Genomic DNA, 25635 nt, shown 5'->3' on the forward strand with positions numbered 1-25635 from the left:
TCTACTGATTCCTTTGTCTTACTCCCTTTTCTCATGTCTTCACAAATTTCTTCTTTATTTGTTGTCATTATTTTTTCTTTTATTACCCTTTTTGCCACTCTCTCTTCTAATGTTTCCAAGTCTTCAGGTATGCTGTACTTTTCTTTAATGTCTTTTATTTCTCTCACGTACTGTCTTTCAAAATCTTCACAATGTTTTCTCATCTTTACTTCAACAGCGTCTTCTTCCCTATTCTTGAGTTCAATGTAATATTCAAGTTTTCTATGGTTAATTGTGTGTACTATTTTTACTTCCTGTGTTTCATTTAATAAAGCACATTTCGGTGTTGTCCTTGGTACTTTGATTAATTTTGTTAAGTACTGAGTTTGAACATTATTTAGAGCTTTCTTTTCTTTTTCTCTTAATGTTTTCCCACTTTCCCCTCCAAACAACATTATCGGTAATACACAAGTATTAAATAATTTTAGCTCAATTTTAATTCTACTTTTTTTTCAGTTTTTTTTTCTATTTATGATGTTAATACATTCATTTGCCGCTACCCTTGCTTTATTTACCATATTTTCAACTTCAGTATTCTGTTTCCCTTTTTCTTGTATAATTTTTCCCAGGTACTAATGACTTTGTGTTCTTATAATTTCTTTACCATTTATTTTTACTGTTTTTCCTTCCCAACTAATGCTGATTGCTTAGTTTTATGTTCATTAATTTTTAGTCTTTTTAATTTTAGAAATACTTCAGTTGTGTTTATTGTATCCTGTATTTTGTAATTTTCCTCTATTGCCATGATATCATCTTGAAATATTAATAGGTTATCCTTACATTTCCCATCATCCAATTACTTTCTTTTTCCCTCATCATTCTGCTTAGTGAATCCATAGTTATTGAACTTATTTTGGCCCCTAGCACTGATCCCTGTCTTATCATCTCCTGTACATACACTCCTTTACATTCCCCTATTTCTGTCATAGGTATCAATTTATTTTTCATATTAACTTCATATATCATTCTCCAGTTTTTACCCTTTATTCCCTTTAGCCATAACTCCTTCATTACTTCCTTTAATATCATTTTGTCAAAGCACTTTGATACATCAAAATATACTTCTGTTATTTCTTTCTTTCTCTGCTCTGCTTCTTCAATAATATTTCTTATAAAAAAATGATGTTCCCTCACTGATTTTCCTTTCCTTGCCCCGCACTGGTAATCACTCGTATTCTCCAGCTTTCCTGTCTCCTTCATTTCTATTATTTTCTCCATCATTTTCATTAGGTGTGAGTTCAGTATCAGTCCTCTATAATTGTTTAAATCTTTTTTGTTACCTTTTTCCTTATATATATTTTTTATGTATGCCTTGTGCCATTCATTTGGTATTATTTCTCTGTCGTATATTTTCATCAACATTCTTATTATTGAACCCTTCATACTTTTCCCACATCTTTTAATCATTTCATTGCTAATTTTATCTGGGCCAGTTGCTTTACCCGTCTTTGGGTGTTTGATCGCCTGGTCGCCCACTGGCCGCGACTCCGGCTACTAGGGGGGAGAAATTAGTGCTTTCCGGTGTACTTACTGTATGAGCCACATTTATACTTAAGAATGGTATCTTCTGAAATTAAGCAATCGGTATAACATGAATGGTTAGCTCTGAAACCATGCTATCATTAAAAAAATAAATGCAACAACTCAGGAACTCTTGCGCGCCAAAGCATGGGGGGTTTATGTGTTTGGTTTGGTTTTGCTTTTGTTGTCTCTGTCTGTCTTTAGCAAGATTATGGAAAACTGTTGGATGAAACTGCACCAGATTTGGAATTGAGGACCATCAAAAATTAGATTACTAATTTTTTGCAGCACAAGATCATACATCATAGGTCAAGGGCAGAGTCGTCTCAAAAAGGCTTGTTCCGATTTAGACCAAACTTTGTAGAAGCGTTTGGGGTCAAGAAATGGTGAAATGATTTATTTTGAAATCAATCAACCCAAAGTAAAGGTCACAGGGCAAGATTAAAAGTTCGGTCCTGTAACTCGAATAGTTTATATTCAGTTAATGTTAAAGTCTGTGAGGTGATGTCAGAGTAGTCGATAATTAAATCATTCTAATTCCAGAACAAAGGGCCAAAAGTCAAGGTCATAAGGTTAGGTAAACGTAAACAGTGTTGATCCTGTTTGTACTAAGCTTGGTGGTTGGGTTAAGGGCCATGGGAAGACGAAGTAACTGGAGTATTAAGAACAAGCAGTCAAAGGTCAAGGGCACAGGGTAGGGTCAGAAGTTCGGCCATAGGAGCAATAGGTATCCGTTGTGTCGAGCTCCGCACTCATCATCTCGAAGCATCATGACCAATAGCGCTATGAACACTGCGTCACAAGATGGAGATGTACAGTCTCCAGCAAAAATCAAGCGACCGGCTTGACGAGCAAGTTGGTATATGTGGCACTGCCGCACCCCCAAGTTTAGCCGCTCCCCCCTCCCCGCCCTCGTTCCCATTCATTCGTCTACCCTCCACCCTCCCCACATCCAAGGGCCTACTCGTATTGTCTCAACCACTCTTCCATCATCCATTTGTCATGGGAAATTATGGTTTTGTTATGACAACGAATAAAAGCACATTACACAGTATTTTACTCCATAGTATAGTTATTTATACACCACGATCTGAACGTAGGGTAATATAAAATAGTAATATATATTCGTATGACAGTGAGGTCTGTAATCATACAATTTATCATTTGGACGGTTGTATCCAGTCAGTGCATAACATTAAACAGTCGGAAGCTTTATGTTTGTAGTGGTCAGTGGTGTGCTCCTTCCCATACACGACGTAATCACTGTTACTTTACAAACTCTAGTATAGGTCATTACTATTAGTTACTACTAATACCTCATGTGTGATAATAGCAAAGTGTTGCTGATAAGTAAAACACAGGATCAGTATTATCTTGGTTATTGATGTCTTAATACATGATATCGGATAACGTTGGGCGACAAGGACTGAGTGACAGCTTGTCTGGTGGTTAAAGAGACTAAGCTGATCAGGCCGAGGCCATGACATGGTAGCTGGCATTACCAAAGGTCAGTCAATATTTAGACGCCATTCATTGCTGCTGACAGTATTATAAGTATCAAGGTCAGTTTCATACACGGGACAGCCAACAGTAGAGTGAGTCGCGTGGTGTGCTGACCCCGCGCAGACCATACAACCAGGGCGGGATTACCAGGTATAGGCAAATTGGGCAACTGCCTACCAGGCAATGGCCAGTCACAGGCCATCCAGACTTCCAGAACGGAATAAATATACGCTTTGGGCGTCCAGATAAGTGCCATCACCCATCAGGCCATCAAAAAAGGCCATTATAGGCCATGCCAACATTTCACTGGAAATAAGGGAAAAAAGGAGATCTATATGTTGCAGGCCAGCAGTCTGCATTGCCTACCAAGCCACAGCATGGTTAATCCGGCACTGCATACAACTAACCCCCTCCACCCCTTGCCTCAGCCACTTATCGCCACTCACTCCAGCAAGAGACCCGCCACCACCTGATAACAGTATCAGGAATAAAGCCTTGCCTTATATAGTTATAACTGCAATTTGCGATTCACACTTTTATAACACGACATATTTCGAAAAAGGTAACCAATAACTAAATTGGCCGAATGAATGATCTGCATAGTAACCAAACAAACTTGTATCGATTGCAGGTTACGCTAATCAACATTACCGTGCCATACAACAGATAATTCAGTTTATTCGTTTTCAGCGACAACGTTTTCAACAAAGGTTTGACGAGTTACAGTTCACACTGGTCAGTGTTACTTAGAGCAACGTAATAGACATAGCGGTCAGGATAACCTTATGATTATTTGCTCTTCAACTTGTGTCCCATGTCCGTTACTACTTTTCTCTATCTCTGTGTGGCCATGTTTTTTTCCATTATCTATCGTCAGCCGAAACGTCAACTGCCTTAGAGAGGGAAGGATGTTAGAATGGACAAACTGTTTTGGTTATGGAAATATTTAATGAGGAAGACTAACTGACTACCGGTATATTTAAGAACACATTTTAAAACAATATGAAACAGTGGAGTCAGACATTGGATTTATATGATACTGGAATGTTGTGGGTAACTGGGGGAGTGATAAGGTAACCCTGTCAACACCGAGTAGGACCACCCACCACCTTTGCTATCGCCCTGTTCCAGTTGCCCTACAATAACTTGTGGTATAGTGACAATAGTGAATGTTTTACTAGAGGTCTGGTGTTTTAGCCTGACTTACCCTGCAGAGTTAAAGGCTACGTTCAAACTAGTGTATTATAATCCGCTATTGCACTGCATATCTGACTAACATTTAGAAAATAGGGTCTTACTGTGCACTGATCATTAAATGCTTATTTGCCATATTGTTACACTATACTCTAATTATCACTATTATATGGCGCGGTGGACAATATTCTAATGCACACTTCATGGTGATGATAAAGATGTGTTTATAAGCATTGGTGGAAAACACACACACACACACACACACACACACACACACACACACACACACACTATCCACCCCGGGAAGAGCCATCGACCCCGGGCCCATCTCCCTCTCCCCATGCCCCCACCACAACGTGTGACGGCCAGCTGCCCCCCCCCGCCCCCCCCCACACACACCACCGACCACTACAAATATCTACTTATAGCTTCCAACTGTTTAATGTTACACACTGAGTGGATACAACCTTCCAAACGATAAATTGTATCATTACAGACCTCAGTTTCATACGAATATATTACTATTTTATATTACCTTGCGTTCAGATCGTGGTGTATAAATAACTATACTATGGAGTAAATTACTGTGTAATGAGTTTTTTCGTTATCATAACAAAACCATAATTTCCCATGACAAATGGATGATGGAAGAGTGGTTGAGACAATGCGAATAGGCCCTTGGATGTGGGGAGGGTGGAGGGCAGACGAATGAATGGGAACGAGAGAGCGGTGGGTGAAACTGGGGGTGCGGCGGTGCCACATATACCAACCTGCTCGCCGAGCCGGTGGCTCGACTTTTGCTAGAGACTGTACTTCAGTTTGTTACGTCGACATGAACGTTTTTCAACATTTTTTCATAACTATATTCGTGTGTGGGGAAGGGGGGGCGAGGTGGTGTGTGTGTGTGTGTGTGTGTGTGTGTGTGTGTGTGTGCGCGCGCAGACGTATAAGAAATAGAGCAGAAGGGTACGAAAGAAGTGCGGATTTCAGAGAGAGAGAGAGAGAGAGAGGTGGGGCAAAACAATTAAATCGGAGGAAATTGAGTTATAAATAAGGTGGCTTTTATATATTTTCAGAGAGAGACAGATTGAGGGAGTGAGAGACCGAGAATGAGAAAGGGAGATAGACAGAATGATAGATACACAGATGCAGGAACAGAAAAACAGATAGACATAGGCAGACAATAATACACAGTGACAGTAGAGGGAGACAGACATACAGACAGAGGCAAACAGAAACAGAGACATGCAAACAGACTCAGAGAAAGACAAGCATACATACATACGAGATAAAAAAAAAAATGAGACAGACGGACAGGAAAGCAGACAGACGGGAGGAAATGACCGCAGTTAACAGAAAGACAATGAAAGGAATTATTAAACACCAATATTAGTTTTAAGTTCATTCCAGGATCTCAAGACGAAATCTCATGTAATCCTTGCCGTACGTAGCGATTAAAAAAAAAAAAAACGCCGATCTCATGTTTTGAAATCACTGTTAGACTTTTTCTTAATCCTCTCATTGGCAGGTGTTAAGGTGCAAATTAACCCTTTAGCATATGGTGGATTAAATTGCACTTCTTCGTGTTTCTTTCCCCGCTTTCCTACCACCCTGGCGACTTTTCTACCAACCTTCCTGCCAACTTACTTCCCTGTCTGCCTTCCTACCTGCCTACCTTCCTCCCTGCCTGCTTACCTGCCTACCTACTTGTCCACCTCCCTACCTACTTACCTGCCTACCTACCTCCTGCTTACCTCCACCACCTGCTGAATTACCAACACAGGCACATTTTGTAATTTTCTGCACCTTGCCAATTTCCAGTGACTTGTATCAAAATTGTCATGTCCAATTATACCAATTTTGTGTCCATACTCCAGTAAATTAGGCGTTTCCTCTATGGCCTTGACCTTTTTTGTTGGCTGTGACCTTGGGATTGATCTCAGCTTGTCCGTCACTCATACAAGGTCACGCGGTCAGGTGAGGAGGATTTGTCACCTCAATCACCAAAATCGGTCCATAATTGCGGCACGTACGGCAAAAACAAACCGACGGATTGAGACACGGAAAATTCTCATGCCTGCTCAGCCACACAAGACCCTTAGCTCCTACGGGAAATGAACACGGCAGAAGGGAAGTAAAGATGTTAAGCAATAGAGGAGAGGAAGACAGACAGACAAAAGACAGATAAATAGAAAATACAGACAGACAGACACAGACAGATAGACAAACGGAAAGACAGACAGACAAACAGAAAGACAAACAGACAGACAGACAAACAAACAGGAAGACAGACAAACAAAGACAAACAGACAAACAAACAAAAACAGACAAACAAAGACAGACAAACAGAAACACAAACAGAAAGACAGGCAAACAGAAAGACAGACAGGGAAACAAAGACAGACAAACAAAAAGAAAGACAGACGAACAAAACAGATAGACAAACAAAGACAAAGACAGACAATCAAAAAGACAAACAAAGACAGACAGACAAACAGAGAGACAGACAAACAGAAAGACAAACTAACAGATGGACAGACAAACAGACACCCACATAAACAAACAAAAACTAACACACACACACACACACACACACACACACACACACACACACACACACACACACACACACACACACACACACACACGGGAAGTAAACAGCAGACATTTGAGAGAACAAAACAGAATACCATGCTTCCACGAATCATTGTTTCTGATGGGCTTAAGAGGCTACGAGACACCTGTTCCCTACCGACTTATTTTACGCATTGTTACTTGTATTTTTGGCACTTTGAGCAGGTCACTATGAGAGCATGTGAGAGTGAGGTGGAGGGAAGGAGAGGGAGACCGAGACTAAGAGGGAGAGATAAGATGCAGGAGTAGGTACAGGAGGATGAGAAATTGACCAAGAGGGTGTATGAGAATAAGGTGGATGGGAGAAGGAGGAAGTGGTGAAGGAGACCGCGAGTGAGATGGAGAGAGAATGTGTTTTGGGAGGTATGGGAGGATGTGAGGTTGACCAGGAGAGTATATGAGAACGAAGTGGATGGAAGGAGAGTGAGATTAAGAACGAGGTGGAGAGATAAGTTGCGAGACTAATTTTGTGTAATGGAGGAAGGTGTCGTGGGGAGTGTCGTACATGAGTAAGTATATGAACACATGAAGATTGCTTTGTCGAGGTCACTGCCAGGGGTTTTGGTGACAGGCAGCAGATGGATGCAATAGATAACCAATTACCGCATGATATGTATGTCTTTTTAACCTCTTCGTGTAGAGGAAATATTGTCTGACATATCCCTACCACCTCCAGAAGGTTTAGTTCAACTCAGGGAAGGGCTTAGTTACTCAAGGCTAATTTATAACCCCTGCATTTCGAAGCATTTATCATAAGCAGAACAAGAAGGAGTGCTCACAGGCAGTCAGCCCCAACCTAACAATCGATGACCAAACCTTTGACCCTGCCCTCTGACCTTGACCTACGAGTAATTGTTTTGATAATCTATGCACTTCACACTAAGCCCTTTCACAAAGTTTGGTCTACATCGATTCAGAAATGTTTATGTTGACCTTGCTTGTGACCTTGTCTTCTGATCTACCGTTTCCAAAGCAGACTCACTTCATTCTTGACTGACCTTAAACCCTTCCACCTAGTCTGGCCTAGATCGAGTCAACACCTGTGACCTTACACTAAGACCTTTACCTTTAACCACTTTATCTTATCCTGACGCCTAACCCTTCCACCAGCTTTAGTCTAAATTGGATCAGAACTGGGCTGATCTTGGCCATAACGTATAACCTGTGACCTTCACCTATGACCTATGACCTTCGTCCAAAATTTAATTACATGTTCCTTTGATGGCCCTCAGTCATAATTCCAAAATTGATGCAGTTCCATCCAATACTTTCTCCATCATGTTTTTATTAGACAGAGACAGACAGACAGACAGACAGAATCAGACCCATAACCCCCTTGCGCTAGGCAGGCAGGTGTAATAGAATCAGAAGGTACCAAAAATGAAATGTAAAAACTAAAGTCTGAAGTAGCTGGTGGGGTGGCGGGGGGAAGAATGCCCCCATCCCCCACCCCACCATCCCCCTTGAAAACATCTGGGGGAAATTTTTAGCTACAACTATCGTCCAATTGCTTTAACGTCCTGTATTTCAAAAGTTTTCGAGTCAATTCTCAATAGAAAAATTTTAAGGCATCTTCCCTATCACAACCTTCTTTCTGATCGTCAGTACGAGTTCCGTCAGGGACGCTCCACTGGCGATCTTCTCGCCTACCTTTTAGACTCCTGGTCATCCTCCTTTCGGGACTTTGGCGAAAGCTTTGCCATTGCACTTGACATCTCAAAGGCTTTCGATCGAGTCTGGCATAAATCTTTAATTTCCAAACTGCCCTCTTACGGTTTCTATCCTTCTATCTGTGCCTTCATCGCTAGCTTCCTTTCTGGTCGTTCTATAGCCGCTGTTGTAGACAGCCATCGTTCTTCTCCTAGATCTATCAACAGTGGTGTTCCTCAGGGCTCTATCCTATCACCAACTCTCTTCCTTTTATTCATCAATGACCTTCTAAGCCGTACATCTAACCCTATCCATTCATATGCTGATGACTCCACCCTTCACCTTTCCATTCGGTTCCCGCAACGCCCATCTCAGCAGTTACTTCAACAAACAAGGGATGAGGCTATGGCACACCTAATGTCTGACTTGGCTCGTATCTCTGACTGAGGTAAAAATAATCTTGTTGTTTTTAATGCATCTAAGACTCAGTTCTTACACCTATCAACCCGTCAAAATCTTCCACAGGTATACCCACTAATGTTTAATAATATTCAGCTTAATCCTGCATCATCCTTGAACATGCTTGGGGTTTCATTTACTCGGGACTTATCTTGGAAAGATCATATTACATCTCTTGTAAAATCTGCTTCCAAGAGATTGGGTGTGCCAAGCCGACTCCGTTCTTTCTTTACCCCTGCACAATTGTTGACTCTATACAGGGGTTTTATCCGCCCCTGTGTGGAGTACAACTCTCATGTGTGGGGAGGCTCCCCACACACAGCTCTTCTCAATAGGGTGGAGTCAAAGGCTTTTCGTCTCATTTACTCTCCTCCTCTTACTGACTCCCTTCAACCTCTGTCGCTTCGCCGCACTGTGCATCTTTATCTCTTTTCTATCGCTACTTTAATGGTCACTGCTTCTCTGAACTGTCTGCATGCATTCCTCCACCTCTACGACGGGCGCGTAGCACCCGTCTAGCAGCAAACTCTCATCCCTTTTCTGTCCAACTCTCTAATGCAAGAGTTAACCGTTACTCCCAGTGCTTCACTTATGCAACAGGTCAACTCTGGAACTGCCTCCCTCTGTCTGTATTTCCTGCTGCCTATGATCTCCAGTCTTTCAAACGCAGTGTGTCCAGGCATCTCGAAATGAATGGGTCTTGAATTTGGCTCTCTCTTGTATTTTGTTTTTCTCTTGAAGGGAACTCTTATTGCGGGCTCATGGCCTTTGGTTCCTTCTTCCTCGCATAAAAAAAAAAAAATTGTCGTGAGAGAGAGAGAGAGAGAGAGAGAGAGTGTGTACTCGTTGTGTTCATAAATGTTTGTTTACATTTTTCATCATGTTTGCAGTCACTACTCCGTCAAAGGTAAAACATGCTGACAGCTCTTATTGTCTCTGTTCTGCCACTTTAACATTTATAGTTCTTTATGGTAAGATTTTTTGTGTAGTTTTGGGGTAATTTTTATCATTATCTCGTGTGTTTTCGAGGAATAGTGACATTATGAACACAATCGAGGTGAAACACAGCGGTAAGACACTGCACTGAAGACAGGGATATAAACTGAAGCTAGTGAAGTATAGTGAAAGCCAGGTAGGGTGAAAATAGAATGGAAGGCATCGTGAAGACAGGTAAACAATGCAGTGAAATCAGTGGAGACTGGGTTACAAAATGAAAGATGAAAAACATGGTAAAGATGCTGAAGTTCAGTGAAGGTATATATATATATATATATATATATATATATATATATATATATATATATATATATATATATATATATATATATATATATATCAGAAATAAGCGTAATGGAACTGCGAAATAAGTAAGAAAGAACATTAGTTACAGAGATCCAATAAGCAAACTTCGTAAGGCAGGACCTAGTAGTCTTGAGATACTACCAAGGTCTTACGGAAGTAGGGTTCTCCGAGAATCTAGGTCCATTATTGATGTGAGGAGTGTGAAACTTTGTCTATAAACATAGCTAATATTCTTAATTAATGTGATACTGCTGGTATTACCTGTCTATACACCGAGAGCTGAAGATTCAGTGGCAGCAGATTATGGCATTTGTGTTTCAGGCATAATCTTAAATGCGTTTTGGCGACTAAGCAATTTGTTTTCCCCAGAAGGTTTGTGCCTTTGTGATTCTCCTTTCTTTTAATTTATATGTTGCAGCGCTGCAGACCGGGTGCAGCTTGCTTTTACTGCAGCCAGGTAATTAGAAGGGATACACTGTTGGATCTCAAATAGACAGAAATAACAATTAACATAAAGGGGAAAAGAAAAACTGGAAAGATAAGATCAGAAAATCACACGGTCAAGAGGCTACTATAGGTCAGGGACTGATACGCATGGTCAAACAGCTAGCACACAGCATCAATGTCAGGAAAACAGCACTCGGGTCGTAAAGCATCGGACAAACAAAACAACTCAGCGAGGATGGAACTCTGAAGCAGCAAGAAAGCACTCAGGTGGCGCATGCCTCCGTTAATGCCAATTAAATTATGATTTTCTACTGTAATTTCTCTATCCTATTAGACGAATACTATTACCGTCTCACATAGTCAGTTAATTCTGCGGTCATAGTCTACCCCGTTACACAGTCTCAGACAGCATATGCCTCCGCTGACGCCACTAATACATATCTATTCCTGTATCCGGATCTGGATTCTCCTCAAAATCTAGTCAGCTCTTCCTTGACCCACTGCCCACTTACCCACCAGATCATATTGAAAATCGGTAACTTTGTTTTAAGATATTTTTTCCACAAACGGACAAACACACAGACTCGGGTAAATACACAACCACTTCAAACTACGTTGGTGGAGGCAGTGAGGATGGTACTCGGCCACACCCAGTTTTTCCACCACGATCCTGTCAGGTTCAAGTACACGGAACGTGACAGGAAGTCGCCACTCTCCAAGCAGTGATTTTAAGGTGTCCATTGTAGACACAGCGTATCTTCAGCTGGCAGAAAAATACCTGAATTATCGGGCAAGAAACAATAACTTCTGTTTATCTGTTTGTCTCCCCACACAGCCTCTGGACCGTGACCCGCCAGGTGGGCAGGGCCGGTGGCGCCTGGGCGTGTCTGCCACTGACGGACAGTACACAGCCACCGCGGCAGTACACGTCAACCTGAAGGACGTCAACGACAACGCTCCATACTTCCCCAACGCTACTGTCTTCGTCACTCTGCCGGAGAACACGCCCAGAGGTTAGTGAGGGAGGTTAATTTAGGTGGATTGGGCTGGGATGGTTAGTTTGGTTTTATTTGGTTTGGGTTTATTTCGTTTTGTCAGGTTGGGTTGGGATGGGTAAGTTAGGTTAGCTTGGGTTTGGTTGAGCTGATTTATGATCATTTGGAGTCAACTGCACGGAGTAGATAAGGTTGAGCTTGGTTGGGTTAAAGTTGGGCCGAGGTGGATTGGCGTGGGTTAGGGTAGATTTCGTTAGGTTACGTTAAATTAAATTAGGCTATTAGGGTTGAGTTGTCTGAGGTGAAATTAGGTTCGGTTAGACTTTGTTGACTTAGACGGATGTAACATAGGGTAGCATTAGGTTGGGTTTTATCACATCACATTCGATTTCGTTAGTTTACGTTAATTTTGACAAGGTTAGGTTCCTGAGGGTATATTACATTAGAACCTCTAAGTTTTTTATAGTCCGTACGTAAGGTCTGTTCATGTTACCACAAAACTTCAATGACCCTTCCAGTCAGTGAGATATACTAATTGTTTTACCCCTTCCTTCCTCCTCCTGCATTTTCTTGTTTTTATTCAATCTCCTCCTCCTCCTCCATTTTCTTATTTTTACCCCATCTCCTCTCCTTCATTCTATTCTTTTCCTGTTCTTTCTCATCCTCCTCCCCTCTTTCCTCTACAGGGTCATCAGTGGCACATGTCGTAGCCAGTGACCACGATGACCCCCGAGAAGGCAACAACGCACGGCTGGTGTATTCCCTGGAGAAGAACGTCATTGATGAGACCACAGGCAGGCCCATCTTCAGTGTCAACGCCTCGTCCGGCCTTGTCACCACCGCCATCTGTTGCCTGGATAGGGAGAAGACGGAGAGATACACACTCCAGCTTGTGGCTACTGACGGGGGAGGCCTTAAAGGTAACACACAACGATCTTACTTCCTGCCTCTCCCATTTTACCCACAAACACTTAAATTCATACTGCCGTCTCTACATACTCCGTCCCTTCACCCATTTTCTCACGATCATTCCAGTTTGTGGTTACTGATAGGGAAATCCTTAAGGTAGAAAACATTTAATATAATTATTGGCAACGAATTCTACTTTGACCTCGCCATCTAGTGTCTGGATAGGGAGAAGATGGGCCACTAGGCTCTCCATCTTGTGGCTATTGACAGGGAAAGTCCTAAGGTAACAGACAAATATATTTACCGCCTTACGCTCCTACTTACACCTAAAAACACTTCCTTTCAATATTGATGCCTGGTCACTCTATCTCAGTCGTAAGAAGACAAACCGATACACACTCCTACATGTGGCTACCGATAAGGCAAAGGTGAAAGGTACGAGACCCTGACCTACTCACTGAATACCGAGCCCAGCAATACTTCTGTACAGCTCCGGTCAGTGGGTCTTTAACAATGCCTCGAAACTCTGTCAAACCTGCTGAAATCTTCCTAAACCGAGCAGTAATATTCAAGCAGGTTGGAAGGGTTGTAAACTTGCTTTACTAGTTCGGATCCCAAACTTGTGACAGGAATATTAATCGCACCTGGATTACTCTCTGGATTACTGATCATTCATGCCACCTTCTACCAGATTAGGGAGAAGATGAACAGATACACTGACGATGAAGGCCTAAACATAAGAAACATTGATCTTTATTCTTACTGACACCTATTATACAAGTGAAACACACACACACACACACACACACACACACACACACACACACACACACACACACACACACACACACACACACACACACACACACACACACACACACACACACACACACACACACACACACACACACACACACACACACACACACACACACACACACACACACACACACACACACACACACACACACACACACACACACACACACACACACACACCAGTCTCTACTTTTTTCTTCCACAGTACCTAACAACTTAGTGTCCTACCACTTAGCCTACCTACCTACCTACTTACCCGCCTATCTCCCCTCCTACTGCCCCCAGGCACAGGTACGGTGGTGGTGCGTGTAGGTGATATCAATGACGTGTCCCCGAGGTTCTCATTAGCGGCCTACCAGGTGACTGTGCCCGAGAGTGACGATACTGCACGGCTCCTGGCATCACTACCCCTCATTGACCCAGACATCACCAACAACATCACTTTTAGGGTGGGTATAGCTTGTTTGCATATCCCTGTCATCATTAGCATCATCATCATCATCATCATCATATTACTTTCAGGGTAGGTAGACTCGCTTTTTTGCATTTCCCCGTCATCGTCATCAGCATCTTGGTCTGCGTCATCCCTGTCATATTCATCGTCATCATCCTCATCAGCAGCAGTGTCTCATCATCATCATCTTCATCACTTCAATTTTGGGGATGACTGCGCTCGCTTGTTAGAATTTTCCTGTCATTGCCATCGGCATTTTCGTTTTCATCATCTCTGTAATCTTCATCTTCATCACCAGCATCATTTACATTAATATTTCATCATCACATCATCATCTTCATTACCTTTATCACCATCATCGTTGAACATCACATCATTATCATCATCATCATCATCATCATCATCATCATCATCATCAATATCCTAATTATGTTATTCAATTTATCGTCATCTGTATAACCCTGATTTTTACCGACATCACCATCATCATCATCATCATCATCATCATCATCATATTTATCTTTCTAACCATGTTTCCAACTAATAAGCTTAGCGTCATTATCATCATTAATTTCATCAATATTAACATCATTATAACCAAATTTCTTAAGAAAAAAGTATGTTGAGTATCACATCATCATCATCATCATCATCACTCATACATCATCATCATCATCATTATCATCATTATCATCCATCATCAATCATTACTCATCCATTCATCATTCTTCCATCACTCGCCCATCATCACTTATCATCACCCATCATCATCATTATTATCCCAACCCTGTTTCGCACTAACGAGAGAGGCAGTTTTCACATAATCGAACCACCAGCCTTGCAACTCACACGACACTCCAGAAGCAATATTAAAAGCCAACACCATTTTCTGAATATACACATATATAAGGTGGTTCATAGACTGCATACCCCTGGCCAGTTGCTGAAGAATTTGTGTGCTGTGGGGATAGCTCTGGAAGTGTTACAATGCATACTTCACTTTATTACTGTTATTATTATTATTATTATTATTATTATTATTATTATTATTATTATTATTATTACTATTATTATTATTATTATTATTATTATTATTATTATTATTATTACTATTATTATTATTATTTTCCACAAGCACTTTCTGTTATGCAATGTCAGAGTAACGATGATGATGATTATGGTGATGGTGACGGTGATGGTGACGGTGATGGTGATGGTGATTGTGATGGTGATGATGAGGAAGGAAGAAGGGGGAACAACGTAACATACACACGAAAAAAAATACCGTCGTTGGAAAGAGGCCATGAATTAACTGTTAAAATGTGATATATATTTTTTTCTCTGGGGTCTTTGCTTCCATAATGACCATTCTTAAATCCCCACACGACCTAACATTCCTTAGGCCACTCATTTGACTGAGGGAATTGCCAACTGTTGAACCATTGTCTGCTCCATAAACACACGTAATTACTTCTTCTTTTGCTTCCTGCTTTCTTCCCTCCCGTCCTCTTCTCTCTCTCTCTCTCTCTCTCTCTCTCTCTCTCCCTTCCTTGAAATTTTAAGTACTTCATTCATACATTTCCTCCTTTCACGACATAATTTCTCACTCTTCTCCCTTGCTCTCTTCCCTCCTCCCTCCCTCCTCTCCCTTCCTTCCTCGTTGCTCTCTTCCCTCCTCCCTCCCTCCTTCTTCCTTCTCTTCTCTCTGTTTTTACTAACAACATTTCCCTCGCTTCCCTCCTTCCTTTATTTCTTTGTTCTCCCTCCCTTAATCTCTCCCTCAGTCCTTCCTTCCCTCTCTCCCTTCCTTCCTTCCTTCCTTCCTTCTTTTTTCCGTTTCAACTTCGTTTCTTCCTCCCTTTGTTCTGTCCCAACTTCCGTCCTTCCATCCTTCCTTTTTTCCATCTTACCTCCCTTCCCTCCCTCCCTCTTCTCTTCTGTCTTCTTTCCTTCCTTCCTTCTTGATTTTCTCCCTCCCTCGCTTCTTTATCTCCCTTTCTTTACTTCCTGTGTCCCTCCCTCCCTGTCCTGTTTCCTCCTCTCCCTCCTTCCGTTCCTTTCTCCCTTCCTGCTCCTTTCTCTTCCGTCCTGTCTTTCTTCCTGTTTTATTCCCTCCCTTTTCCATCCCTCCTTCTTATTCAACCATTTCTTTCTCACATCATTCCTCTTCTTTTTTCCTAATTCCTTTCCTCCCTTCCTTCCGTTCTGTTCTTCGTCATTCCTTCCTTCCCTCCTCCGCCTTTCCTTTCCTTCTTTTCTTTTCCATTTCTTCCTTTCCTTTCCTTCCTTTTCTTCCTTTCCTTTCCTTCTACTGCTTTCCTTTCCTTCCTTTCTTTCCTTCTCTTCCTTTCCTTTCCTTCCCTTCCACTCCTTTTCTTTCCTTTCTTCCTTTCCTTCCATTCCTTTTCTTTCCCTTCCTTTCCTGCCATTCCTTTCCGTTTTTTCCCTTCCTTTCCTTCCCTTCCCGTCCTCTCCTTTCCTTTCCTTTCCTTTCCTTTCCTGTCTTACCTTCTTTTCTTTTCCTTCCTTTCCTTTCCTTCCTTTCATTCCCTTCTTTTCCTTTCCTTTCCTTTCCTTCTATTCCTTTCCTTTCCTTTCCTTCCTTTCCTTTCCTTCCATTCCTTTTCTTTCCTTTCTTCTTTTCCATCCATTCCTTTCCTTTCCTTTCCTTTCCTTTCCTCTCCTTCCACGCCTTTCCTTTTGCTTTCCTTCCTTTCCTTTCCTTCTTTTTCTTTCCTTATCTGTCCTTTCTTCCTTTCCTTCCATTCCTTTTCTTTCATTTCATTTCTTTCCATTCCTTTCCTTTCCTTTCCTTCCATTTCTTTCCTTTCCTTCCATTTCTTTCCTTTCCTTTCCTTTCTTTTCCTCCTTCTTTCCTTCCTTCCTTCCCTTCCCTTCCCTTCCCTTTCTTTCATTTCATTTCATTTCCTTCTTTCCATTCCTTTCCTTCCCTTCCCTTCCCTCTCCTTGCTTTCCTTCCTTCCTTTCTTCATTCCTTCCGTCCTTCCTTCCTGTCTTCATGTTTCTTACTCTCTCTCTCTCTCTCTCTCTCTCTCTCACTTCCTTGTTCGGCTTCTCCTCCTTCCTTCTTTCCTTACGCAGTTCTCACTCCATCCATCTTTTTTAACCCTCCTATCCCTCTTTTTCCTTCCATTTCTCCTTCATTCCTTCCCTATCCCTCCTTCCTTCTCTCCCATTCCTCCTTTCCTTCCCTCCAATTCCACCTTCCTTCCCTCCCTCCCATTCCTCCTTCCTTCCTTCCTTCTCTCCCTCCCTTTCCTCCTTCCCTCCCTCCCTTTCCTCCTTCTTTCCCTCTCTCCCTTTCCTCCTTCCTTCCCTCCTTCCTACCCCCCTCCCATTCCTCCTTCCTTCCCTCCCTCCCTTTCCTCCTTCCTTCCCTCCTTCCTACCCTCCTTCCTACCCTCCCTCCCATTCCTCCTTCCTTCCCTCCCTCCCAGTCCTCCTTCCTTCCCTCCCTTCCATTCCTCTTTCCTTCCCTTCCTTCCATTCCTCTTCCCTCCCTCCAATTCCTTTTCCCTCCATACCATTTCTTCTTCCCTCCTTCCTCTCTTCTCTCCCTCCCATTTCTCTTCCCTTCCATCCTATTTCTCCTTCCTTCCCTTACCTCCCTCCCATTTCCTCTCTTCTTTCACTCCCCATTCCTCCTTCCTTCCCTCCCTTCCATTTCACCTCCCTTCCCTCCCTCCCATTTCACCTCCCTTCCCTCCCTCCCATTCCTCCTCCCTTCCCTCCCTTCCACTTCTCTTCCCTCCCTTCCACTTCTCTTCCCTCCCTTCCACACTCTCTTCCCTCCCTCCCACTTCTCTTCCCTCCTTCCCTCCCATTCCTCCTTCCTCCCCTCCCTCCCATTTTTTCCCTCCCCCCAATTCCTCTTCCCTCTTTCCCATTTCTCTTCTCTCCCCTCCCTCCCATTTCTTTTCCCTTCTCCCCATTCTTCTTCCCTCCTTCCCATTTCTCCTCCCTTCCCTCCCATTTCTCTGCCCTCCCTCCCTCACCCCTCTCTCTCTCCCTCTCTCCCTGCAGGTGGTGGAGAACAGTGGTCGTGGGTGGGAGATGTTTGCCGTGGTGTGTGGTGGTGATGGTGGTGGTGATGGTGGTGGAGGGGGGGTGCACGGGGGTCTGCGCGCCCTACAACCTCTTGACTACGAGAACCCGCTACACAGACACCAGTTCAGGTTCAAGGTTCAAGTCACGGATAAGGTGGGTGTGGGTGTGGGTGGGTAGGTGGGTGGGTGGGTAGGTGTGTGTGTGGGTGTGGGTGTGTGTGGGTAGGTGGGTGGGTAGGTAGGTGTGGGTGTGGGTATGGGTGTGTAGGTGGGTGGGTGGGTGTGGGTGTGGGTCTGGGTCTGGGTCTGGGTCTGTCTGTGTGTCTGTCTGTTAGCTTAGAGAGGTGTGGGATCTTTGTCAGGGCAAAACAAACGCTTTATACGACTAGTAACACTGGTTTACAAAAAATTTGAGGCAAGCATGAAATTAGGTGTTCTAACTTAATTTTCGGGTGCTGATTTCAGATTCGAAATCCGTCTTCATTCATCACCTCTAATTTTTTAGATATATGTATACATGTACGTACAGTACATGTATACATATAGGCCTAGACCCAAAATATTCGCCAAAAATCCATTTTCCGTCTTTTTTTCTTGGAACTTGGTTTAAAAAGCGCGCCACAACAGGGTCAAACATGTGCATTGTGCGGCTGGGAACGCCAGCAGCTTACTGGGTGTCTATGAGCACTTTCGTGCCTGGGAAACACAGTGGCCAAGAAAATCCTCTGGTGGACATGAACAAGGTGCTTCTTTCCCCTCTTCATATCAAGCTTGGCCTTATGAAGAATTTCGTGAAGGCCATGGACAAAGATGGCGCTGCCTTCCAACACCTGTTCACTCTGTTCCCAGCTCTCAGTTCTGCTAAGCTCAAGGAGGGCATCTTCGTCAGACCTCAGATCCGGGAGGTGCTGAAGGATGAGGTATTCGAAGAGAAGCTCACCTTGAAGGAACTGAGAGCATGGGAAGCATTTAAGGTAGTCTGCCATGGCTTCCTTGGTAATACACAGGCACTAGATTACCAACAGCGTGTCGAGAAGTAGTTGCAGGCTTATCAGGATATGGAGTGCCAAATGTCTCTCAAGATTCACTTTCTCCATTCCCACCTCAACTTCTTCCCCCAGAACCTCGGAGCAGTAAGTGACAAACATGGGGGAAGGTTCCACCGAGATATTACTAAGATGGAGAGCAACTACCAAGGCAAGTGGAACCCCAGCATGATGGGGGATTTTGCTGGATGCTCCTGCGTGACATCTCGGAGGCAAAGTACACCAGATCGTCCAAAAAACTCGCTTCTAGTACTAGTAATATTTAGTTCTGTCAGTGTTCTGTATCTGTTTTGTCTTATTCTGTGATATGCCATTTTAATATATGAAATAAACTCATTACATTATAAATATATGCATTATAATAAAAAAACGGGATATGTGAAAGCAAAAAAACTAGAGGTGATAGAGCAAAACTGTTTAGAAATTTGAATTAAGCATATCAAAATTAGTAAAAAACACCTATTCACATGCTTGCCTCAGATTTATTTATTTATTTATTTTTTTTTTGTAAACCAGTGTAATAACAGCTCTGCCAATTCACTTGACATGGCTGTGATTTGCACGATTTTTTCAGCTAATTTCCCATAAATTGCTGACAGAAAGGAACTACGGAGAAGGTGAGTGTTGGCTGTTGTGGTTGTTGTTGTTGTTGCTGTGGCTGTTGTTGTAGAAATTTTTGTTGTGTTCGCCCTTTAACTTAACGAAGATTTTTACCATTCTGTCTATCTGTCTATTGCCAGAGGCTTTAATTCCGTAAAGGGTGGACACAAACAAATCGCCTCCATGTCGTCATATTCTAGTGCTAATCTCTTCCTGTAGTCTACCATTCAAGAGGGAGAGCTGATATTTCCAAGCCATGTTACAGTGGATAGTATGGTAGTAGTAGTGGTGGTGGTAGTAATAGTTGTAGTAGTAGTGCAAATGATTGTATTATCAAAGAAGTACCATAACAACTGGAGTAGCAATTGCAGAAGTAGTAGTGGTAGTAGTGGTAGTAGTAGTAATAATAGTAGTAGTAGTAGGAGTAGTAGTAACAGTAGTAATAGCAATAGTAGTAGTAGTAGTAGTAGTACTTGTTGTTGTTGTTGCTGCTGTTGTTGAAATAATAATAATAATAATAATAATAATAATACAAGACAATTCATGAATACAATATGTTCAGTTTATTTCATCTGCTTCATACTGGCACTAATACTGTACATCAGTAATAGTAACAGTAGCGTATGACTTATAAAACTACTTGTAATGTCTGTCTATCTATTTGTCTTTCTTCCCAAGTCACTGATCAGCTTGGTTATCAAACATACGTCTTTTCTGTCCTTAACCACTACACTTCAGGTGCCAAATGTGTACTGCACGAGACTCCAGAGGCTGTGCTTAGAGTGCCGTATATTTGCACAGGGTTGGCACCATACATTAAAACCGTTTTGATCATGTCTGGCGCACAAAGTCTTCCAGAGGCTCTCTTTTACCTGTCATTTCTCCCCAGTCGTCCTCAGTCACCCTTAGACATTCGAGGGGGTAGTATATGAGTGTGTGTCTCAAGTGCTTCATCGCTGTATTATGTCCGAGGGGGTTAAATTTGTATTTCGGTTAAGTAGTGATTCATTGCTGTAAATCAGTATATCAAGGGAGAATGGAATACAAAATACGAATACATGAGAAATTAGTAAATCATAATTAGTGAAAGGAGTCTGTGGTAATTATCCTTGTTTTGTGTTTTTCTTGAGGTAGTTTCTGAACATGAAAAATAGCCAATATGATGTAGTAATAAAATGAATGACACAGTATTTATGTAATACAAAATACAGTACTATATTAACATTTTTCGCGTGGCTTCTGGTGCATAGATGATTATTAAAAAATTATTATGTTTTGATAGTAGGTAATAAGTGTCCACATAAAAGCGTGGAAGGAGTTCGAACGAGTGCATCTTATTCCAGTACAGTAACTTTTGATGAAAATGATGCAAAGGACATGATATTCAATTCACAAATTTCCAAAACAGTTTCACCTTTCCTTTCGTTGAAGTTATTTTTGTTTTGGTATTTTCCACTACTACCATAAGCATGTAACTTATGACTCACACCATAGCACTGATTCACGCGCTTCACGTATGGCTACAGCGGTGCCAGACATCACAAAAAAAATGGTCACACATAATCTCTCATAAAATTGTATTTTCTGAACCAGTTTTCACCACTTAACTTGCAAATCCTGTGCGCTTAGAGAACCCTAATCAAATGAACTTCCTGTACTCTAAAAAATCGAGTTTCAGTATGTTCAGCACTTTGACAATTTTAGAAATACATGTGGCAGCTATGAAAATACTGGAGAATACTAAAAGTATCTCACATAGTCATTAATTTTCCGTGAGGATTTCAAAAAAGTGTAATTCATGTTTGCAAGATAAATTTTCCACAAAACTGCACGATTAGATGCTGCCTCAACTTACACCCTCACCCAAACTCTAACCTGGGGAGCAAGCTTTGCCTGTGTGCGTTCTCACTCACTCGCTTCATTCGCACGTTTGAATACTGATGAGGTTATTAGATGTTGCTAATGTAGTTACATATAGTCAGCATACCATAATCGCCCGATAACCACTTGTAAGTTAAAGGATACGCATATGAATGAAAGTAAATGACTGATGAATGAAATCAGTGTCACGCTTATTACAATTTTATTAGGGTAAAGGTGTTTTTAAGTTGCTGAATCTGTCCTATTTCTCAGGGGAAAAATAATTCTTTACCAGGGAGGATGGGTTAAAGACCTGGAGCAGCTTGTACAGCACCGTACCCGTATCCAGAGCCGTCCTGAAGTCTCACGATGCTTTTTCTTACGCATAATCCTTCTGCTTATTCTATCGACATTATTTTATCTTTGGGTTCCTCCACTCATAACTATATTTCAGAGAGCTTTGATCACTGTAAGGCCTGCAGACATTCCCAAGAAAAGTAGTGTTTAGAATTTTGGTGCTGTAAAATGGGAGGCTTCTTCAGGCAAGGGTATCTTACCTGGTTTTCCTTGGGATTGGTGGACATGATATGCGCTGATGGTGGGTCTGGAGGCAGCTCTGTGGCTTGGGTAAGGCGTGATTGGGAGAAGTTCAGAGTGTCTCTGCTTAATCAATGAAAGGGCTCCCCCTCAATGCTAAAAGGATCCTTGAATGCAGCATGTGTTAGTGTAATACCTGCATGGTGAGTGAGACCCGGACAGTAAAGGAAGAGGATGTTTGTAAACTCAAATGGAGTGAATGATGATTAGATGGTTGTGTATTGCGGTTCTTGAATGACAGGCGTGTGGGGGAGGGGAAGTGGTTATGACTGCGAGTGAAGAACTGAGAGGAAGAGATGGGACTTGAAATATATTAGAATTATGATGAGAGGAGGGGTAGACTGAGTATTGGTCTGGGTGGCATGTGGAGAGGATGGAGGATGGCACAACTGGGTGCAGCAGGGTAAGAGGTGTGAATGCTAAGGGGAGAGTTGCGAGAGGCAGACCAAAAACGAATTGGAACGAGGTCATGTGTGACCTGTGGGATATGAAACTGAATAAAGAGCCTGCTAGAGATCGAGCAGCGTGGAGAGTAACTCATAGGTGACCAAGGCTGATGCATGCAAATATGTTCGAGTCTTTCTAAACAAACTAACGAAATGAAGAAATGGTTATCTCTTCAATGGCCGAGAGCCATCTGAGTGTTTCATGCGCTGTGGAGATGATCTCTGGCAAGGAAGTATACATTCTTTTCTCTTTCCAACTTACGTATGCCAAAAAAAAAAAAAAAAAAGAAAAAAAAAAGAATGAGTTAATCACGCATGTTCTAATGCTGTCCACAACAAAGAGGGGATTTTCAGAGGCTATCAGTTCAACCTACCTAAGAATCAAGTACGATGTTTAGTCAGTGCTGCGTCGTGCTGGAAATTAGCCTGCCATTCGAAGTGCTCTGGAAATTTTCGGTTCACATTCTTTCCAGCTCTTCTTTCTGGTACTTTCTTGAGAATGCTTCTCCGGTAATTCTGTCTCTTCCTCGTTCCCTCTTTTTTTTCCACTTGATGACACTGTAGTTGCTTTCTCCTAATAAAGCACAGAACTCTCTGCACAAACTTCTTTTTAACTCTACTTTGAATAATACCAGTACTTATCCTCCATTTCCTCCCCCTCCGACTTTCTGCATGCCTGTTTTGGCATTACTGTTTTTTTTTTTTTTTTTTTCCCCAAAAGATTCACATTCTACTCTCACTAGCCTCAGGCCTAACAAAGCATACTACGGTATTGGGTCCCTTCTTTTGTTCTTAAAAAATGTGCTTCTGTGTTGACACCCTGCCTAGACAAACTCTTCCGCTTTTATCTGTCAACCCGTATCCTTCCTTCTGGCAGGAAGTTTGCTCTCATTCAGTCTGTCCTAGAGAAGGGTGACCGCTCCCAACCCTTTAAATATCAAGTCTAACTGTTTTAACCTCTTGTAGTCTCAACTTCCTTAATCTATCCTCTCTGGGAAGGTTTTACGGATTTATTCCATTCATAACCTGCTTTCTAAGCTGGCAGTTTAAGTTCTGTCAAGAAGCCCCACTCATGATCTATCATTTCCTCTCACATTCTTAATCAGCCTCTTACCTTGATTTCAGTGAAGTCTTTAATATATTGCATAAGACATCTCAGAGGCTTTTTACAGTCTTTGCATAGCTTATATCCCTTTTTTCTTCATTCTAAAGTTCTTTCTCAAGATTCAATAATTCTGTCGCTGTAGTAAGTTATTTCTCACTCTAAAACCATTTAGCAAGTTGTTCCTCAGGATTCTACTGTTCTTCCTCTTCATCAATGACCTGAGCTACACGATTTTCCCAATCACCATTATTGATGCTGATGATCCCACTCTTCACTTTTCTACCCACTTCCTCGCTGCACCATCACAATAGTTTACAATATTCACGTAGATGTTAATTTTGGCACACCTTGATTTATTTCTTATTTCTTCTAAGCTTTAAAAGAAAACTTGTCAATTTTAATAGCTTTGACTCAATTCTTCCATCTCTCACCTCAGCTCAAAGTTAACAGCTTTCCAGAGAGAATCTATCCATTTACCATCAACAGCACACACAGCCCGTCTTCCATATTCTCTTGATACTTCCGTTACCTCTGCCAAGGGAGCTGGAGGTGGCCATGTAATCACCCTTTGTTTGTCCGTTTATTGTTTGTTTATTCAACAAGATAAATCTGAAAAATTGCTGAGTGATTCTGGCTGAAAATTCGCCATGAAAGAAGTGGGTCATGTGGCTAGGGAAGAGCTAGTATATTTTGTTGCGGATCTGAGCTAGGTGTTATGAGGCGTTGGCGGAGACATGTGCCCTCTTGAGTGTTGTAGTCATGTTACACCTGCGGCAGAAGTACCGAGAAGGGTATAAGTTTAATAACATACCGTCTGCTAGCAAGATTTTTTAAAAACTTTTAGATGGAACTTTGCCAAAGTTATAAAATGAATGAGGACCATCAGTTGAGCATATGATCAATTTTGGCCCGAAAAAGTCATGGGTCGCAGGTCAAGGACAATGTCAACTCCAAACAGTTTTAAACCGACTTTGACCAAACCAGCAGCGAACGACAGAAACGGGTGAAGTTTATTCAATTTTGAGCAATCTCAGTCAAAGGTAAAGATCACATGGCAATGTCAGATTATCAGCCTTGAAACTCGTGTAGGTTTGATTCAGTCTCTGCGTCTTAGTGGATTGTTTATGGTTAGTTTAAGATGAAGCCATTATATTTTCAGAACAATAGACCGCAAGATCATGGTTATAGGATTAGGTCAAGTTAGATCATCTTTGCAGTCTGATTTCAACCAGATTTGATGGATGAGTTGAAGGTTGCGGGTATGTATGAAGTAATTAGATTGGTGAGAGTAATCAGTCAGAGGTCAAGGGCGTAGGGTAGGGTGGAAGTGTTCATTTCAAAGTCCCACACGATCAGGGGTGACCTGATCACACATCCGTTACCACTGCTCATCAGCTCGATGCACACATTGAATCACGCCATAAACAGTTGGTCAGTCAGTTGTGATAGTGACTCAGGTCGTCAGTCGACATATTGTTACTATTTCCCAAAATTGTTTGTCATTATCATTACCATACTTCATATTTTCACGTAAGTTCACCGATTCTGCTTGTATTCCTACCCCATTACAGCGACCACCGTGCACCCGTTTAACTTCAGCACACTAGCCCCTTTTTTTGTTCATCTTGTTGCTGTAATAAGTTATCTGGTAATGTCTTTAACAATATATGCAACTGATTAATGGATCTGTCTTTCTTTATGTTGTCTTCTTCCACTACATACATCCACGCCTTTAAGAAACTCATGTGACCTGACATCTTAGCGTGAACTAAATCTTGATTTGGGGATTTCTCTTCCCAGTTTTTTATGATAAAATTTGCAGATTATCGGCTTCGTATTCTTTCTTCTTTTAGTTAAACATTCAGTAGTAGTAGTAGTAGTAGTAGGCAGTAGTGGTGATGGAGGTGGTGATGGTAGTAGTAATAATCGTAGCAGTAGTAATTGTAACAGCAACTGTAGTAGTAATAATAGTAACAGCAGTAGAAATG

The 25635-nt window shown here is 41.9% G+C and overlaps 1 protein-coding gene across 1 annotated transcript in view; it reads left to right on the forward strand.

Moving 5' to 3' along the window:
* Nucleotides 1-25635, forward strand: part of LOC145398723 (putative neural-cadherin 2) — a 197066-nt gene that overhangs the window by 158036 nt on the left and 13395 nt on the right. Inside the window, exons 6-8 of the mRNA XM_080271523.1 lie at nucleotides 11585-11762; nucleotides 12431-12664; nucleotides 13758-13921. Of these exons, the coding sequence (XP_080127649.1) occupies nucleotides 11585-11762; nucleotides 12431-12664; nucleotides 13758-13921 (576 nt within the window). The remainder of the gene's footprint in view (nucleotides 1-11584; nucleotides 11763-12430; nucleotides 12665-13757; nucleotides 13922-25635) is intronic.

This window comes from Coenobita brevimanus, chromosome 46, assembly GCF_032717465.1.
Source record: "Coenobita brevimanus isolate Jiangsu-jjx chromosome 46, ASM3271746v2, whole genome shotgun sequence".
NCBI classification, from domain to species: domain Eukaryota; kingdom Metazoa; phylum Arthropoda; class Malacostraca; order Decapoda; family Coenobitidae; genus Coenobita; species Coenobita brevimanus.